General features: G+C 41.5%; 1 protein-coding gene across 2 annotated transcripts in view; it reads left to right on the top strand.

The window, feature by feature from the left end:
• Positions 1-20,977, top strand: part of ctdp1 (CTD (carboxy-terminal domain, RNA polymerase II, polypeptide A) phosphatase, subunit 1) — a 331,549-nt gene that overhangs the window by 18,048 nt on the left and 292,524 nt on the right. For both annotated transcript variants that reach the window (XM_068032467.1, XM_068032465.1), the window contains exon 2: positions 13,883-13,966. In XM_068032467.1, coding sequence (XP_067888568.1) covers positions 13,883-13,966 — 84 coding nt within the window. The remainder of the gene's footprint in view (positions 1-13,882; positions 13,967-20,977) is intronic.

Raw genomic sequence — 20,977 nt, 5'->3', positions numbered from 1 at the left:
TTTGATTACCAGACATTGAAGGTGGGGGGAGCTAGCATTCCAGGTTGAGTGCTAAGATAGCAGAATCCACAAACACAGAAGTGGCCAGACCAGTTTTATTCATATGACTAGCTGGCTGTTGAGATTTGAACTTCCAAGAAGGGATTTGAACTCGGAAAGCTGTTTGCTCCTGGACTGAAAAGACCTCTTGTGGCTGGCTTGCTGCCGCCTCTCCTATCTGCCTGCTCATCTCTCAAGGAACTGAATCTTGTGAAAACGTGTGAACCTCAAAGAGAGAATAGTCTCCTACGTGAATAAGGTTTAAGCAGATTACTGGGCCCCAACAAAACAGCCAGAATTACCTACAAAAGAACTATACCGTGAGCTCGAAGCACAGTAACAAGATATTGCTTCAAACTGTATCACTTTATCTTCTCTTTTCTGCCCCTATCTGCATGTGTATATCACGTGTGCATGATAGCATGGGCTCGTCATATATCCATAGGTATCAACCGTATTAGAGTTTAAGTCTACGTTTCAATAAATTTCACTTTTCTCCTTTAAATATGAGAAAACCTGGTGTGTTGGTTTCTTTGCCTTTTAATTGGAAAGCTGTGAACGAGGATTCACAAAGGGGGAACTCAAAACACAATGTGTGTTTAAAATTAAACCCTGTTACGATAAGACCAGATGAAGATAGTAACAGACCTCTAGACACCTTTCGCACCTGGTCATAACAGTAGTATCAAAAGTTTTAAGAGCCCTGCTTTCCCTGATTTTTTTTTTTCGTTCTTTGCAATACAAGTTTTCAGAGTCCATGTGGATTTCTGTATGCTGTGCAGTACGTTTGTGAGGGACACTGACATTTTGACACTGGGATGATGTGATTGGGATCAGTAACTTGGAGGTGAGATTGTCTGTTGACAACAACTATAGTGGCTTTAATGCAGTGAAACATCCTAAGGCGCTTCATGGTGTTGGGAGGTTTGCTACCAAGTTGTTTTTCCTCACTCTCCCACACTAAGTTCGTGATCCTAGAATTACGGTGAATGTGCGTCCAAGCAAAATAAGGAACTATTCAATGCACTGACTTTGGTTAAATCACAGTATTTATTAAACGTTAATTCGAAACTTACAGTTACCCATAAATTCCCCTCACGAGTCCCTGTTTCTGGTTAGCTTTCCTTTCTTTACTGGAGTGTATACTTACAACCGCTCCTGGGTAGCCACTCCGTCGGTGATGGAGGTCTGAACTGGCTGACTAGGCTCCAATCATTTCCTGTGTCTGTCTGCAGATCTTCGGCCCCAAACCCAAAGCCAAGCTGATATTTATACTGTCCATGTCACATACACATCTCTAGCAGTTTTGAAAGCACCTTCTTCATCTTGTTTGTGACTTAATGGCTTTAGCACTCTGCCAGGGAAATCTGATCAACACAAATCAATAGAATTTGCAGACAGGCAGGCACCAGCTCAGCCAGCAGTGGTTAAACCTTTGTCTTCCTTCAATGGGAGCGTTATAAAACAACATTTGACACCAGACCCTTGTAAGGAGATATTGGGGCAGATGACCAAATGCCTGCCCAAAGAGGTGGGTTTCAAGGGAGGAGAGGTAGAGAGACGGAGAGGTTCAGGGAGGGAATTCCAGAATTTCAGGCCAATACGGCTGACGACATAGTTTTCACTGGCACAGTGATGAAAATTGGGAACAAGTCCAGAATTGGAGGAGCGCAGAAATCTTGGGGGTTTGTGGGGCTGGAGGAGATTATAGCGTTGGGAGGGGGCGAGGCTGTGGAGGGATTTGAAAGCAGAATTTAGGAAAAATCTGGACGCAGCTGTTAGCTATTTTATCAAGTATGTAGCAGTGCAATTAAAATTAGTTTTTGTTTTGATTGGAGGGCAAGAGAGAAATCTTTGGCCAAGGGGCAGTATAATATAACCCATCCCAACTTTGCAACGAGTCATGAATTTGGTTAACAATTGAATGTGAAAAGGTTGCATGCGTGTTGAGTTCTTCTGAAACCAGAAATGAGCAAAATACAAGATACAAGCTGATAGTTTAACGTGGGCGAGTTTCAGACAGTTTAGATGTTGTAAGGAGGTGCGATTTAGGAGCTGTTATCTCCATGCATGTAGCAGGTTCTACAATGACCAGCAGTGTGATGGTTAATGAGATTCTCGATCTGAAAGTATCCTGTAAGTTCCATGAGTGGCAAGCTGTCAACATAACCTAAAACCTATTCTTGAGGGAAAACATATGAAAAACATGCTGCTTTATTAAATGATAAATAGGTGTGTGTCCAAAGGCATTAGGGAAGTGTCCCAAAACTGCTTGAACTCTGCAGTTCCATTGATCAAAAACTGCTGCCATTTGTGTGTGGCAAAGGCCTAAAATGATCATGGTTTGGTAATGAGTGTTTTAAGTAATGAGTGGAATAAGGGGAAACCTCGAGCCCATTGACGTTATTTGGCTCTACTTCGTGCTTGAGTTGGTTCCTTGCACCATCAGTTCATCGTTGCAGACATCTGATTAGTGACTGTGACTCATGGATTTGTGTCTTGCAAAGGGTCAAACAGAGTGCACCAAATAGTAAGGTTTAGGAATCTTAAACTCACATCAATATACTGTAGATTTCAGGGCCAGCATCAACACAGTTGAAAATGACAGATTAAAGGTCATTCATTCGCTTGTGTTTTGCCTGCAATTGTGTATATTATGCTAGGGAAGAGCCCACTGTCATGTTTGGATCAAAAATGTGACCACGTAGTGCTTTAGCTAGTTTAATTTATAAAGTTTATCGGGGGTACTGTTCCCGTGTAATGTGCTTTGAAATATAAACCTGATTTGATTGTAAGGTGTTGCGTCACTGCAAGTCACGTGATTGGACCATGAGAGCAATAGTGTCCACTTTGACAACAGCTGCTAGTTTACAAACAGGGAATAAGCCAGTCTGCTCCCACTGAGTCTCCCCTGCATTATGGCATTTTCAACAGTCTGCCATTGGGACCAGGAGTCTTGGCCTAGCAACATTATTATTCTTTCATGGGATGTGAGCATTTCTGGCAAGGCCAGCATTTGTTGCCCTTGAACTGAGTGGCTTGCTGGGCCATTTCTGAGACGAGCTTTCAATTCCTGATTTCTATGAATTAATTGAATTTATATTCCACCAGCTGCCATGGTGGGATTTGAACCCATGTCCCCAGGGCATTAGCCTGGGTTGCTGGATTACTAAGTCATTGACTTTGCCACTATGCACACGCACACACATGTAGGGATAGTGATGACGAACAAAATTCTTGCATGATTTCCCCCCTTATCCTAACTCAGGGGCTCAAAGGCCAATTGTAGGGGCTGCAATTGCCAAACAAGGCAACTCATTAAGGATCGGGGCTCGATTCTGGGATTGTCCTGGTTTGTATGATTCAAGCTACTCACTGGGAAAACTATTAACGAGCTTATATTTTCCTTTTTTAACGAGCACTAGCCATGGCTCAGTGTGTAACCCCTGAGTCAGAAAGTCATGGAGTCAAGCCCTACTTGAGTAGATAATTTAGGCTGACACTCCAGTACAGTACTGGGGGAGTGCTGCACTGTTGGAGGTGCCGAGATATTAAACCAAGGTCCTGTATATCATCTCAGGTGGATGTAAAAGATCCCATGGAACTATTTGAAGACGACTGTCAACCAACATCACTTTAAAAAAAATCAGTTAATTTATTTAATTGCTGATTGTGGGAGCTTGCTGTGCACAATTTGGCTGCCATGTTTCCTACATCACAACAATGGTTACACTTCAAAAGTATTTCATTGGCTATAAAGTGCTTTGGGACATCCTGAGGTCGTGAAATATCAGCGAATTATAGAATGGTTACAGCACAGAAGGAGGCCATTCAGCCAGTCATGTTCGTGCTGGCTCCCTGCAGGAGCAACTCACCTAGAACCACTCCACTGCCTTTTCCCAGTAGCCCAGCAAATATTTTTTCTTCAGATAATTATTCAGTTCTCTTTTGAATGTCTCAATTGAATCTGCCTCCACCACACTCTTGTGCAGTGCATTCCAGATCCTAACCATTCACTGTGTAAAAAAGGGTTTTCCCCATGTTACTGTTATCGCATCTTAAATTGGTGTCCTCTGGTTCTTGACCCTTCTACCAATGGGAACAGTTTTTCTCTCTATCTGCTCTGTCCAGATCCCTCTATCAAATCTCCTCAATCTTCTCTTCTCCAAGGAGAACAACCCCAGCTTCTCCAATCTATCCACAAAACTGAAGTCCTTCATCCCTGGAACCATTCTCGTAAATCTTTTCTGCACCCTCGAATGCCTTCACACCCTTGTTGAAGTGTGGTGCCCAGAACTGGACGAAGTGCTCCAGTTGAGGCTGAGCCAGTGTGTGTGCCCCTATTTATCAAGCCCAGGATCCTGTATACTTCATTAACTGCTTTCTCAACCTGCCCTGCTACCTTCAGTGATTTGTGCACAGAAACCCCCAGGTCCCTCTGCTCCTGAAACCCCTTTAGAATTGTATCCTTTATTTTGGATTGCCTTTCCTCGTTCTGACCAAAACGAATCACTTGACACTTCTCTGCATTAAATTTCATCTCCATTTGTTCCCCCCATTCCACCAGGCTGTCTGTGTCCTCTTGAACTTTATCATAGCGCTCCTCACAGTTCACAATACTTACAAGTTTTGTGTCATCTGCAAATATTGAAATTGTGCCCTGCACTCCCAAGTCTCGGTCATTAATGTAGATCAAGAAAAGCAGGGAGGGGTAATAACACTGACCCTTGGGGAGTCCCAATATATACTTTCCTCCAGCCCGATAAGCAGCTGTTCACCATGACTCTCTTCCTGTCACCCAGTGAACTTTGCTGTCCTTTTATTCCAGGGGCTTTAACTTTTATCAAACGTGCTACATAAAATGCAAGTTTGTTCTTTGTGACATTTGTCAAATAACTGTCTCTATGATTGGATCTAATTTGTATCTTCAACATAGTTTGGAACCCCATTGCTTTTTACATGAAATATCCATAATTCAGTTTAAAACTGCAGCCAGTGTGCTTGCTATGTGTTATCCTTGTCTCTATTGCTGCAGCAGTTTTAAAATTAATAATTTTGCTGGCAATAATTTGCATTTATATTGCCATTATTGTAGTAAAATGTCCCAAAGTACTTCACAGGAGCATTAGCAGACAAAGTTTGAAACTGAGCTACATAAGGAAATATTAGGTGACCGAAAGTTTAGTCAAAGAGGTAGGTTTTAAGGAGGGCCTTAAAGGGGTTGAGCGAGCTAGAGAGGCGGAGAGGTTTAGGGGAAGAATTCCAGAGCTTCGGGCCTAGGCAGCTGAAGGCATGGCCGCCAGGGGTGAGCAAGGGAAATCAGGGATGCGCAAGTGTCCAAATTGGAGGAACGTAGAGACCTTGGAGAATAGTAGGAGATTACAGAGATAGGGAGGGGTGGGGCCATGGTGGGATTTGAATACAAGGACGAGAATTTTAAAATTGAGGCATTGTAGGACCAGGAACCAATGTTAGGTCAGCAAGCTGATTGGTGAACAGGACTTGATGCGAGTTAGGACATGGGTGGCAGAGTTTTGGAAGAGCTCAAGTTTATAACCTCGATGCAAAGAGACCAGAAGGGGTGGTTTGGTTCCAGATAGGGCTGTGAAAATACTTTGGGAAGAGCACTGCAGAACAAACAAAAAGCAAATGAATAGGGGGAAGAAAACTTCATTGAATTTTAGAAACAAATAATTCACTTCTGAGTGTTGGGTCAACTATTGTTATTGTCACTGCCAGATCTTGACTATAAATTTAAAAAGAGAGAGGAGCTACTTAGAAAACCATCACAGTTTAGTGTGCAAATCTTCCCTTTAACTTTTCACATGGAAGAAAAATACTTTGAAGGTGACCTTTGGCTGTACCTTGCTCCTTATTGTGGTGTTTATGTGTTTAGGTATTTTCTGAATAAGACCTTGAGGGATTATGATACTATATACTGAGCAACCATCACATATCTTATCCCGGGGCTGTAAAAGTTTATTTACTTTCCTTTTCGGGGTGAGGTGATGTTTTCTGAGATAATATCCATTGGAACTTGAAAGATTAATAGTAGCGCAGGCTAATATCAGAATAATTCATAAAAGAATTGAAATGGAGGTTATAATGTAACTTGCCCTGATGAATTGCAGTCAAATAGCTTAGTGGATTGAATGCTGGATTTAGGACTAGAATGCCCTGGGTTTGCAGCTGGACAGGATGCACACAGTCTGTCATCAATGTGGGGTGGAAGCAGGAGACTGCTCATAGCTCAGATTACAGTACCTGCCTTTTGAGGACTGCTTGCTGTTCCTCAGGTGAAGTAGGGGGTTACAATCCGCACACAGATGGATAAAATGTAGGTCTGAAGGAGATGAGCTTTTCTTGTACCCTCCTCCTTTCTCAGAACTGGTTTAAAGCCAGGCAAGGCTGCCGGACTCACCTATTTGCCTTTTCAGTAAACAAGCAAACTTTTGATACTTGGTGGAAAAGACTCCAAACAGCCCATTGTGACTTGTATAATGGCGAAATGTGATACTGAATCCATAGCTGGCACATTTCAAGTTGGTTTCACATCCTGTGCATGCTTCAATCCTGCTGGATTTGTCATCTTTCCAGAATGTGCCTTCGTGCATTAGAACTAAAACAAGGAGACTCTGAATAATTATCAGTCATTTTGATGAAGTCGTGAATTTAAGTTTACACAATGGAATAGTTTAACAGAACATGATTAAAACTAAGATCACATTCTCCATGCTAATGGTTCAGAACAGTATATTTCAAATCAGGTTGACTATAATTTGTGTACTTCAAGGCTGTTTAACGGGTTAGTACAGTATACTGTTGGAAAATAAGTGTGGAGTCCAGTATTGATGTAAATATTTTTTGTTTTGAATGGTAGGTACGTTTTGCTTTATTGCCACAACAATGACTGATAAACCTGTACTCCTCATTGTTTCAGTCCAGTGTTCTAGAGCTCAAATACTTTCTTGAGGCACAAGCATAGAAGGATGAAATCTATAACTGGTCTATGGCGTCATTAAAATGCCTACTGTGTGAACATTTCACAAGGCCAATATTGCACTCTAATGCTACAAGTGTGTGTTTTCACCTTGGACTGAGAAATTTCTCTCTCTCTCGTCCAAATGCATCTAGAATCAAGGATTGCGACTTGGACATAAAACTCTCATCCTTGTTTTCACATCCTTCCATGGACTGTGCCCTCCCTGTCTGTCACCTCCTCCAACACTACAACCCTCAGAGATATCTCCACTCCTCCAATTCTGGCCTCTTGTGTGTCCCTGATTTTCATTGCACCACCATTGGCGACCGTGCCTTCAGCTGTCTAGTCCCTAAGCTCTGGAGTTCCATCCCTAAATCTCTCCACCTCTCTGCTTCTTCTTTAACGTGCTGTTTAAAACTTACCTCTTTTACCAAGCATTTGGTCACCTGTCCTCACGTCGCTATCTGCGATAAATTTTGTTTTGATTACACTCCTGTGAAGCCCCTTGGGACATTTTATGACATGCAAGTTGTTGTTGTTCTCTGATCTATTTGTGCCAGTCCTATACTTCCGGTGACTTATCATTTTGATGCCAGAATATGCTGTTTTACAGCCTTTCCATCATATGTAATTTACTGCAGTAATTTGTCAAATGTAAACCATGTATTTCTGGTTTGTATTCCTTGCCACAGCAACCTGTAATTTTCAGAAAAATGCCCTAGAGGGTATCCTCAGCACTTGAATAAATATTGTAGGTCAGTGGGACTTTCAGTGATAGAATAGGATCACGATTAGTTGACTGAAGGAATGGGTTGCTGTAAATTTCCACCTTGTTTACAGATCCCCCTTTTTGAAAACTTTGTTTTCATTTTGTCTCTATAAATCTTCTAATTTTCCAAGTCATTGAATAGTTCAAAGATAACTACATCTGTCTCCATAATTCAAAGAGCATTCCTGCAGCATTAACTGTGAGGTTTTACATCTCAACAGTACTGTGCATCCAAAGAAAAGATGAAGGTTACAGTTACAGAGGATGTTGTGTTTGACTTTGGTTCGTGCTGTTTTGGAGCTTTGACAGAGATGGAAACCAGGCAGGAGACATTCAAATGGAGTTTTGGGAAAGGTGAATGTGGGAGGTGAAATACTTGAACAGAGAAGGTAAGAAAAGGTTAGTGATTGTAAAAAGCCATTTGCTGCATCAAAGCTCATTCCTGTACTACTACAACTCACCCAGGCTGGCATTTTGAACTTTCTCTCTTGCCTTTGACTCTGCTATCTTACCTGATAGATTCCAAATGTTTATTATGCTTTGCATTTACTCGTCACTAACCTAAAATCTGTGTCCTTTGTCCCTACTGGCCTTTGCAGAACAGAAATAGCTTACAACAGAAATTAATATAGCACCTTTAACGTTCTAAAACATTCCAGTGTGTTTCACAAGAGCATTATAAAACGAAATATGACTGACTCACAAAAGGAGACGTTGGGTCAGGTGACCAATAGTTTGGTTAGGGAGGTAGTTTTCAAGGAGTGCCTTAAAGGAGGATAGTGAGCTGAAGAGACAGAGAGGTGTAGGGAGAGAATTCCAGAGCTTGGGGCCTTGGCAACTGAAGGAGCAGCCACCAATGCTGGAGCAGATAAAATCAGGGATACACAAGAGGCCAGAATTAGAGAAATGCAGATATCTCGGAGGGTTGTGAGGCTGGAAGAGAGTAGAGACAAGGAGGGATTTGAAAACAAGGTTGAGAATTTTAAAATAAAGAGATTGCTTGAACCATTTTTCTCAAAGCATTATCTGCTCGCTCTCTCTGCCCAGAGAGCAGAAACTTCAAAAGTCAAAAGATCATTCTGTGCTGGCAATAAAACTCTGCACTCCTGGCATCCGAATATCTGAGCTTCCAGAATTCAGGAACTGAACCTGACCTTGTAAAGAGTCTGAACTATCTGAGTGGCCTTCCCCATTGGAAGCCTGGTTGAAAGCTTTGCTCCATTTCCAATCTGGGTTTAATGTGAACATTGAAAACTTTGAGAGACAATAAAACTCTTCTGCAGGCTTGGCCGCTGAAGAAAAGAACAACAAGTACATTTATATAACACCTTAATTGTAGAAAAATGTCCCAAGGTGTTTTGGAAAAGATGGACACTGAGGGAAAGGAAATATTTCAATCATCCCTCCTAACCATTCCCTTCGAGGTTCACTGTGAATTCTTACAGTATCAGCCATGGCACAGTTGATAGCGTTCATGCCTCTGAGTCAGGAGGGTTCAAGTTGAAGCACAAAAGCTAGGCTTACACTCCCAGTGCAGTACTGAGGAGTGCTGTATTGTCTGAGGTGCTGTGTTTGGAATGAGATATCAAACTGAGGCCCCATCTGCTGTCTTGGGTAGATGTGGATATGGCATTTTTCTGAACAAGAAAAGGGAGGTTTTCCCCCATTTCCTGACCAATATTTATCCCTCAACCAGTCATCTGGTCATTATCACGTTTGTGGGAGCTTGCTGTGCGCAATTGGGCTGCCGTGTTTCCTACATTACAACAGTGACTACAGAAGCATGTCATTGGCTGTAAAGCACTTTGGGAGATCCTGAGGTTGTGAGTAAGTGCAAGTCTTTTTTTTAATATCTTTTCAATTTTGTTAATTCTAATCTACACTCTTCTTGTAAAGATGTTTTCCACCTTCAATTTTTTTTTTGTTTTTCTTTAACTGAATGTAATAATTGTGCATGTGTGCATGTTATAATATATTTGTATCCAGATCGCCATTGTGTGCTGATTGTTACCTCAAAGTGTCTCAGTAGATTCCCAAGACATATTGCTGCGCATTTGTGTTCTCTAATTGATCACCAACATCGGCCCCCTCAAAGTGCTTGATTATATTCCCCACTGGTGATTTTAGACAAACAGTTCAATAAGAAAGAAAGTGCCTTTCATATCCTTCGAATTGTCCCAAAACACTTCGCAGTTAATGAGCTACATTGAATGGCCTGTTTGTGTGCTGTAACATTCTGCCCAGCTGCTCCATGCTGGTGTTTATGCTCCACAGAGACCTCCGCCCATCCCTCTTCATGTAACCTGATCAGCATTCAACAGACAGAGAATTATTTCTGAAGTGTAGTCACTGCCCTGTTGGGAAATGTGGCAGTCAGTTTTCACACACAAAGCTCTCATAAAGCAGTGAAATGAGTGACTCAATAAACTGTTTTTGATGGTGCTGCTGAAGATGGACACTAGAAGTTCAACTCTATTCTCCTTCTTGCATAGTGCCATGGGATCCTTTATACCCATGTGAAGAGGCAGATGTGGGCTTCTCTTCAATAGAGGACCCCTGCAACAACTCAGCGCTCCTAGATTACTTGCTTAAGTCCGGGAGAGTGGCTTGAACCTTTAGTCAGCGGTGGAAGCGCGAGTATGATTCCTTGTTTCATATCTCATTCCTTTCTTGATTAGTATGATTGCATTAACTGTTCAGCAGAGGGAGATGGTGGCGTAGTGGTAATGTTACTGAACTAGTAATCCAGTGGCCCAGGCTAATACCCTGGGGACCTGGGTTCAGATCCCACCATGGCAGGTGGCGGAATTGAATTTCAATTAATTAATTTAAAAAAATCTGAAATTGAAAGCTAGTCTCAGTAATGGTGACCATGAAACTTTCATCGATTGTTGTAAAAACCTATCTGGTTCACTAATGTCCTTTAGGGAAGGAAATCTGCCATCCCTACCTGGTCTGGCCTACATGTGATCTGGACCCACAGCAATGTAGTTGACTCTTAACTGCTCTAAGAAATGGCCTAGTAAGAAGTCACTCCGTTGACAAGGGCAAATAGGGATGGGCAACAAATGCTGACTTTGTCAGTGACGCCCACATCCCATGAAAGAATATAAAAAGTTGTAGAAAGCCTCTTTAAAAAAACCTTCCCTGGAGTCTTGCTTATTTTCCCAGAGAATTCTATACCATTTGGTTGGTCCAAATGCTTTCTAGGCACTGAATTATCTCATAACTCTACATTAAAATGTTCAGAGCCAATTAAACTGAATTTCTAACTGGCTATGTTTTCAATGATAAAGAATTAATTTATCCCACATGCAATTTCCTGATTTTTTTTTTTAAGCCGCTTCATATCATTTATCCTTTAATTAAACTTTAAAGAACCTTTAACCTATTTGGTCTTTAGTATTTCATCTATTCCCTATACATAGCTGAAAATATTTGTCGATTTTTTGATAGAGCTGGTCTGAGTCATGGAGCATCTTGGTAACGGTGGTCACAACCTGGTGGGGTTCAAGATTAGTGAGTAAAAGAATCATGCAACTCAAAAAAAAAATGCAGTGGTTATGATAATGTAGTGGTTATGTTACTGGATTAGTAATCCAGAGAACTGAGTGCAAATCCCTCTGTGGCTTTTGAGAATTTGAAGTCAATTTTTTAACAAATCTTTATGTTTAAAAGCTGATCCTTAGTAAAAAGCTGTCTAATTTCCATAAAAAAAAACTTCAGCACAATTGTACCACCAGTTTTACAGTCGTCATCTTGTGATTCTTGGGTTCTCTTTTGTTTTGATCTTTAAGATATTCTGTGATTTGTTTTTTTTTTCCCCTTCCTTGGTTGAAGTGCTATGGCTGAAACAAAATCTTGATGCTGGTCATAAATGTATACGTCTCTTAAAACAATTGGCAAAGGAATCAAAGGCGACATGAGGGAAAACATTTTTACGCAGCGAGTGGTTGCGATCTGGAATGCAATGTCTGAAAGGGTGGCCAAGGCAGATTCCTTCGTTGCTTTTAAAAGGGAATTGGATAAGCACCTGTAGGAGAAGCTTTTCAGGGCTACGGGGAAAGGGTGGGGGAGTGGGACTAGCTCATTTGCTCCTGCAGAGAGCCGCCAAAGGTGTGACAGGCCGAATGGCCTCCTTCTGTGCTGTAACCATTCTATGATTCTATGTCACCGAATCTGTCGTGGCATTTTTGTCTTCAAAAAATATTTAACCACTGTTTATCAAAAAAGTCAGTTCTTTGTTCCTGGGCAGTAGGTGGAAAGCTCAGGTCCCCAATTGCATAAATACACAAAGGGGAATTGAAGATAGACAAGGCCACCTGCGATATTGCCAGTTATAAAATGTTTCTACAGCGAAAATGAGCTTTTTTGAGAGTTCACTTTCACATCCTTTTAATACCTTGGTCCAGCAGATGTGTCATGATTTAAGTGTCACCAGTCTGTATCAGTGCGTTCCAATACCTTGATACTCTTGGGGTCATGCGCTTTGCCCCTGAATCTTCCCATAGCATATTCCAAATTTTCCCCATGCCATTGAGAAGGTGTAGTTGACTTTTGTTTTGCCTCAAGGGGAATCTTCACCCTGGAACATACTTATGGGTTTCTCTGCAACGAGCCCAAGAAAACCATATTGCATAGGATCAGATTTCTTGACTTCCTTAGATTGGGGAAGCCAGGTTTAAGAGAGCCGAGAGGGAGGGGATGATCAAAACTGAGGAGTTACCAGTTTAACTTTAATACTTGGATTTGCAGTCTTCTCTCGAGTGACCAACCCCCAGTAGACACTTTGCGGGAGGAAGGGATGTTTGTGGGTCCTGTTACTGGAATAGAGCAAGCTGCTTGCAGTGAGAGTGGAAACGTAACCTTGATCAGCTACACTAGACAAAATATCTTTAATGACTCATCATCATCTGTGTGTAGAGAAAGCGAACTTGCTTAACTTCTGCAGTAATGCCTTTGCTGCTGAATGAGAGTGTGGGAAAGTGACTCACGTGATTAAGCCACTGTGTTGTTGGGATGTTTATTTGGTTAAATTTCATTAGCTGTAATGACATTTGAGGGTTGAAGTACAAATATAACATTAAAGTGAACAACCATCAGTTAAGAATTATGATTTGCACACAGGGCTGCAATGCTTCACGTTGCACTTATATAGCAGTGTTGGCACTTGAAGTAGTCCCACCTCCAGGGGCTGTGTTGAAAATACAATGGAGGGGTGGGGGGGGCAGTCTATTGACACCACTGTCAGCCAATGAACTGGATATGGGGCTTGACTTAATGCAGGACTCTCAGCAGACAGTCTATTTTACAGCAAAACAAACAAAGTTTATTGACAGAGTCTATTTAAAAAGAGTCTCTACCAACAGCAGGAAACAGAGCTCATGACTGAAACTGCAGCAAAATGCGGTGAGTGGAGGATTGTTATGGAATACAAATTATGCGCATAAAATCAATCCCAAGTTACTTGCAGCTGTGTGGTCTGCAGGCATGATTGATGGGAGAGCTTAACCAATCATCTCCATTCTGGCCAGGACTTGTGGTGTCGCTGTATGTAGCTGCAATATAAACCAGTTGGCACTAAGCCTTTCTGGTGATGTAGGTGTTTCCCAGCCCCTCCAGAGATTAAATGCAGCTGACAGGAAATGTGAAGGCTTCGGGGCAAGTATTTTTCTGGCTGGAAAGTATTTTTTTGTTTCTGGTTTGTGCTTTCCATAAAAGCCATGATTGGGACCTAAAAAGGCAGCTGGTTACATTGGTTGCTGCATGCCTGCTAGGACGTATAAAATAGGAATTGAAGGAGGCCGTTCAGCCCCTCGGGCCTGTTTCAGCATTCAATTCGATCGCGTTTGGATTCTATTTTAAATCCAGCTACCACTTTGGTTTCATGTCCCTTGATATTTAACAAGAATCTATCAATCTCTGTTCTAGTAGTAAAAACAGTGCTGGAAATACTCAGCAGCTCAGACAGCATCTGTGGAGAGAGAAGCAGAGTTAACGCTTCAGGTCTGTGACCTTTCATCAGAACTGTTCTGGTAGTTTTGTTCAATGCATTGCATAATTGTTCATTTTTCTCCTATTATTTTGTGCAGAAGTGTACTGGTACGGCTTGAAGGATGCAGTCACCCTATCGTTATGAAAGGCCTCTGTGCAGCATGTGGTCAAGACTTGACGCAGTAAGTTCCTTACTGTACTTTTTGCTTACTCGCCTTTACTTGGACAATGGCACACAATAACAAGCAGAGTATCTGTGCAGTTTGTAGAGTAGCTTTTCCTATCTTGTGATACAGAATTATCTTGCTTAGAAAATCTCCTTAATCAGTTCAACAAAAATGGAATGGTTTCCTTTTAACGTTTCTTAAAGATGTTACTATGTCTTTGGAAGGAAAGGTCAAGTGGTATGAGCATTGCTTAGTGATGTAGTCAGAGCAACGTTGGCAGGTCACGGAGAAGATTTGTGACTTAGGGCAAAGAGAACAAAGCAACTATGATTAGAGGGGCTGCAAAGAGGTAAAAGTGGAAATTAATAATTCTGTTATCCTCAGAGTACGTTTCTTTAAGAAAAGGTCCCATTTCAAAGCGTTTCAAACTAATCTCCACCATCAGAAATACCCTCAATCGTGCAACAGAAACTTTGATTAAAAGTCTTGTGCGTGAATGTGTCTTATTGTCTTCGTAACATTTTGTGTCAGTGTGTCTGTAATATTGTCAGCATTGCTGATTTCAGGAATTCACACTAACTGCCGAGCCTGTCGATATTTGGGTGAAAATCTGCTTTTATAAAAAAAAAAATGAGCACGAAGGGTTTTTACAAGTGAATACATTTTTTTATATTTCTTGGGATTAGGATGGCACTGGCAAGGCCAGCATTTGTTGCCCATCTCTAATTGCCCTTGAGAAGGTGATGGTGAGCTGCCTTCTTGAACTGCTGCAGTCCATCTGGTGTAGGTACACCCACCGTGTTGTTAGGAAGGGAGTCCCAGGATTTTGACCCAGTGACAGTGAAGGAATGGCGACACATTTCCAAATCAGGATGGTGTGTGACTTGGAGGGGAACTTGCAGGTGATGGTGTTCCTGTGCATCTGCTGCCCTTGTCCTTGCCCTTCTAGATGGAAGAGGTTGCAGGTTTAGAAGGTGCTGCCAAAATTGAGAAAAAACCAAGCCACCAATACATCAGGAGCTGCACAAGCATGATCTTTTGGTACTTTCCATCTGATAGTATTTTTAATCACTGCTCTGAAGTACCTGGCCTCTGGTTCAACATTTGCCTACAACAGCACGTCTGTTACTAGGTGCCCAGCAGAGGGGGTGTGGGGGTGCGGTTGGGGGGGCGGGGTGTGGGGTCGGTGTTTCACTTGTATCACAGTATTCTGTGGTATTGTGCACAACACCACTGTTTCCTGCCGGATACCATTATTCCAGCATTCTCAATGGTTAGGATGCTACCAGATAGATGTTATTGAAGAACCCATTAAACGTGGGAAAGAATGACTCAGCCAATTAGCTCAGGATGTTTTACATTCATATTGATTGGTACATAATGCTTTCCTCACATTATCGCATGTGCAGCTGTTTAAATCTATCTGCTGCAACTCCCAGTATGTCACTACTTCCACCCAGACTGCTACTTACATAATACTGCAGCTGTTAGGAACAGGCTGGGCGAGTGGCATATATCTCGTTTGGGTTGGAGAAAAGTAAAAGTTTCCTGGCCTTGATATCGGTGCCTTTAATTTAAAATTGGCAGCCACTGCAACTTTGTAAATTTTTACACAAGTGTATAAGCCATATGGGCACATTAAATATCTGAGTGATCTAATTCAAATGATGGTATGGATTGCAATCAAAAGTGTAAGTTCAGACCATACCTTAAATAGTAACTGGGTGACTTCAGCTTTTCATCTGTATAAAAATATATTGATCAACTTTTTGAGTTGAAGTTGGATCTCTGCTGGCTCAGTGAACAATGTACTCTTCGATGTGATATGGACAGTTTCCTGCGAGGAAGGTCATTGGTCTGTGCTGATCCCTTGCAATCTACAGCTGGCCTTCATGCTAGAGAAGGAGAAACAAGCAATGGGATCCTTCTGATTGTTGTCCAGTGATGCCTGTTACGTATACAGTCTACAAATGGTGAACAACAACATTAACTTGGGAATCGGAAGTGCAATTTCTTAATTTGTGGACGACACAAAATTGGGAGGGTGCAGTTAATACAAAAGAATATGACAAAATGTATGAATTTCCATTAATAAACTTGAAGAATGGAAGTGTAATTGGCAAACTAATTTCAATGTAGATAAATATGTGATGGTGTATTTTGGTAGAAAGACTATGCAGGTCACATACTGCTTGGATAATAAGAGCCTGAATGGGACAGAGGATCAAAGGGGGAGGTGTGCAAATCATTAAATGTAGGGATGCAGGTTAATAAGGCCTTTAGAAAAAGCACTGGGGTTCATTTCTAGAGGGATGGAATTGACAAGTAGGGAAGTAATGTTATACCTCTTGTTACGACCAATGTGGGAGTAGTGTACTGTTAATTTGTTAATTCAGTCCCACTACTCCACAGGTCATAGCATATTAGTAAACTTTCGCACTTCATGGAAAATAGCCAAATTAAATACTCTATTTGTACACCAGAATAAATCACACCGAACCAGGTTTCTTTAAACAACAACAACAAAATTAACAATGGGCCTGTTTCAGTGCTGTATCTCTAAATAAATAAATAAACCAAGTCTTAAATAATAATGAGATAACTATATGTGAAACTATTCTTTTCGAACTACTTATTCTTCCTAACCCTCATGCACACACTCATACATTCAAAAAAATGGTTGAACAGTTTAAAAAAGGATGTTTTGCTTTACAACTGTTTCTTACGAATAATAAAATAACTGGGTTGTAACATTCTTGTAGGATATTTCCTGGTAGGCGAGGTTGATGAATGGTATGTGATGGGTAGGCATTCGCGGCACTTTGTTTGCAGCAGGTGTCATACACATCTTTCAGCAAAGGGTGTAGCAACAGGTCTACTTGGGTTTTGAAATAGCAATCTAGCAAGAGAAGCTTTCTTGAGCTTTCAGGATCTCCCAAAACATAAGAGGCAACAGGAATCACTCCTGAGGCGGATATTTTCCAGAGACTGGAGACAATAGGAAACTGCTACCTTTAAAAATACAGGGCTTCTTCTCAGCAAAGGAGCCTTTCTCCACAGAGCGCAGCAACTCTTTATCTGGTTCTTTTCCTCTCCAGGGCTCCTTTCTCTCTCCAGGCAGACCACAGCCAGCACCTCAAATGTAGAATTTCTTTTCACGAGAGGCAAGCCTTCATTTTCAGGGAGAGGTCTTTTATCTGTTCTGCAAAAAAACAGGTCCCAGCCAGTTTCTTCTGCCTTCTGCCGGCCCAGCTTACTGGTCTCCACAATGCAAAAATGAAACTGAAACTCTAACAATCAAGTCATGTGACCTGTCATTTCCCTTGCTGTTGTTTGGAACGGGTGTCTTGCTGTCTGTCCCACTGGTTCATACACCAAGTTTCAGCATTCAGTGTTCACAGAAAATCCTTTTTTCTCAGTTTTGAACAACACATTTTTAGCTTTCAATAAAAAAACAAAACTCTTGTGAAACCTCCACCCTTGCCAGATGAAACTCCATTCTTGAATGTGTTTCATTATAATGTGAAACAGAAATTGAAAAAAACATTTTAAACATACTTTCGCATTCATGCCCTGCATTCACTCCACTGGTAATTAACACCATTTTGCCCTGTACCATCGTTATCCATGTAACTGAATAAGGTTAAATTCGTGACAAAGCATTGGCGATAACATTGTTTTTTCCTGAAATGTGTACAATCTTCAAGTGATAAGGCTGTAACGATAAACTCCAACAACATTCTGTCATTGTGGTTTTAACATTTTTCCACAAAGGTTCTCTCAATCAGCCAATTGCAACCTTCCAAACATCGTCTCCCACCTGTGTGGGACACTGGAAAACCCTGTCCAGTGTAACAAAAACTGATTTTTCCTTATTTTGGGGTGTCAAAGGAATGTGACAGTATCCCTCTAACATATTTGTCTCTGTAAGACACATGGCACTGCCAACTCTTTCAATACAGTCTCCTGAACGAGGAATTGGGTAGGAGTTTGCCTTCGTTACTGCATTGACTTTTCTGTAGTCTATACAAAGTCGGTTGACTCATCAGGTTTAGGCATTAATGCTATTGGTGCTTTGACTAGGTTCAATTAAGTTGTTTTCAAGCATGTATTTGATTTCTGCTTTTACTTGGGTTTGTTTGTCTGGACTTATGCGGTAAGCATGCCGTTTTAAAGGAATGGATTCCCTGGCTTTTCCCTACAGACTCTTTTAAATGCTGTGAAAAGCTTTGTTAGGTCTTCTCGTTGTTCTGCATCTAAGTACAAAAGCATGTTGTCCAATTTTCCTAGCCATTCAGTATTAGCTAACCGTATAGTAGGAGGCTCAATTTGAGAATTATCTAAGCCTCCTTCTGCCTCATTCTCACTATCCTTTTCCTTGTCAACAGTCCCCATTTCCTGACATACCTGCACTGGCTTGTTCTCCTCCCTGTGATAATATAGCGTTAACATAGCCGATTCTTTTTCCCGCGATCGGGGTGTCAATCAAGTAATTTATCACTTTATATGGGCCACTGAACTGTGCTTTTAATGGTTCACCCTGTAACGGTAACAATACTAATACTTCATCCCCTGGCTGAAAATTTTAGGTCTTTGCCTTCTTGTCTACCCATTTTTTTCAGATTGGCTTTTGCTGCTTTAAGGTGTTCCTGAGCCACATTGCAGGCTATCGTGAACCTTTCCTGGAACACAGATACATCGTCTAGTATCGAAGATTCATTCCTTTGTTCTCGGCACCTGTCTTTGATGAGTTTTAGAGGACCTCTTATTTCATGTCCGTAAACCAATTTGAAAGAACTAAAACCTGTAGACTCATTCGGTGAATCTCTAGTGGCAAATAAAAGGAAGTCTAGCCCTTTATCCCAATTATGGGATATTTGTGACAGTATGCTTTATTCATTATTTTGAGAATTTGATGGTACCTTTCTAAAGCTCCCTGTGTCTGTGGGTGATATGCTGAAGATTTTAACGGTTTGATACCCAAATTACCGATAACTTCTTGAAATATCTTAGACATGATATTCGAACCTTGATCCGATTGAACTTCAAGTGGCAATCCATAACTCGTAAAGAATTGGGTTAACTTCTCTACTACTACTTTATCAGTAATTGTCCTCAAAGGAATGGCTTCTGGAAATTAAGTAGTCATATCCATGATAGTGAGTATATATTGGTGTCCTGCTTTTGTTTTTGTAAAGGGTCCTTCACAGTCTACCAATACCCTACTAAATGGTTCCTCAATAACTGGTTTGGGGATTAGAGGTGCCGGTTGTATGATAGGTTGTGGTTTTCCCACCATTTGACATGTATGGCATGTCCTACAAAAACGCCTCACGTCCTTTGTAAGGCCTGACCAGTAGTAATGTTGACTTATACGTGATTTGGTCTTCCGGATCCCCATTTGTCCTGCTAGAGGAATGTCATGTGCTAACCTTAATAATTCCTGGCGATATTTAGATGGTACAATCACCTGTCGAACAACCATCCAGTCTTCGTCCGCAGGTCTATGAGATGGTTTCCATTTCCTCCTCAAAACCCCGTCTTCAACATAATAGCCTTCTGGAACTCCTTTTGCCTTAGCACAGTCGGCTCTGACAGAAACTATTCTGTATAACTCTGGATCAGTCTGTTGTGCTGCGATTAAAGAAGACTTGTTAACCTTCTCATTTGGATTATATAAATCCCCAAGGAAAGTTTCAGATACTCGGCTATCTGTTTGTGATGCCAATTTTACCTCCGATAATGGAACTTGTTTAGCCATTGCTCGGGTTACTACACACGCAGGAAAAATTTCTGGTACTTATTCCTGTAATTGTTCTGTTTCTTTAACTTCACTTGGTTTCTCTGTGACAGGAGAAACTGATACTCTTGCTCCGGCTAAATCATTCCCTAGGAGTAGATCAATTCCCTCTGCTGGCAAACTATGGACAACTCCTACAGTTACCATTCCAGTCTTTAGGTCACATTCTAGCCGCACTCAGTACAAAGGTACGGGTATATAGTCCCCGCCAATACCATTAACTAAAACTTTAGCGTTTAGTGCACACTCTAGTGGAAATGTGATACCTTTTCCCAGCAAAACAGTTTGGGTTGCTCCTGTATCCCTAAGTATAAAGATAGGTTTGCCTGTTTTACTTGAGGGTTATGGAGTTACTTTTCCTTTTGACAAGAATTCACTATAGCTTGCAGGTATCTTACTCTCAACACCTACGCTCACTTTAGTTTTTGTATCTGGTTTTACAGCTGCCGTTAAAGCTACAGCCCGGTCTGCTGTACTCTCAGCTGGAGCCCCTTTCTTTGCATTAGCTTTGAGTACCCCGACAGGTCCCATGGGTTTACCTGGCAATTTCCAGCATTCTGAACGAAGATGTCCCATTTTGTGGCAATGATAACACTTTGGCTTGCGGACCTCACTTCTACCCTCAGCACCTTCCTTTCTGGCCTGAGGAGAGGATCCTGGGGCATTCCTAGCTGTTCCTTCTTGTCCCCAGCTACTTGCCTTCCTTTCGCTCTGCCACTTTCTATCCTTCTCGAGTTTATGGGGGGTGACGGCCAAAAGGTTTTGGCTTATTTACAGGCTCAAAATCATCAATTTCCACTGGTGCCTAGCTTTTAAAACCTTCTGATTCTCTACACGAGTTCTCACTACTGGAGGGATTGAATTTTTAACTCTTCCAAGAGAACCAATTCCCTACGATTCTCATACGTGGCTTCCACCTTTACTGCCCATATCCAACAATCAAAATTAATTTGCTTCACCCCCTCAAATTCTACATAAATCTGCCTAGCCAATCTCAGTAGTTTCCGAAACTTCTGTTGGTAAGCTTCAGGGACTAACTGATATGCAGCGAGAATAGCGTTTTTTGCCATCTCATAATCTGCAGAAGTCTCTTCAGGAAGCATGGCGTAAACTTCATGAGCTCTTTTCCATCAACCTGTTTTGCATAAGCAGTGTCCAGCTTTCCTTTGGCTATTTCAATTGTTTGGCTATTGTTTCAAAAGAAATGAAAAATGCCTCTATGTCCC

Source organism: Heterodontus francisci, chromosome 5, assembly GCF_036365525.1.
Source record: "Heterodontus francisci isolate sHetFra1 chromosome 5, sHetFra1.hap1, whole genome shotgun sequence".
Taxonomy (NCBI): Eukaryota; Metazoa; Chordata; class Chondrichthyes; order Heterodontiformes; family Heterodontidae; genus Heterodontus; species Heterodontus francisci.
Note: the sequence above shows the minus strand (reverse complement) of the source record. Positions and strands in the feature narration are given on the sequence as shown.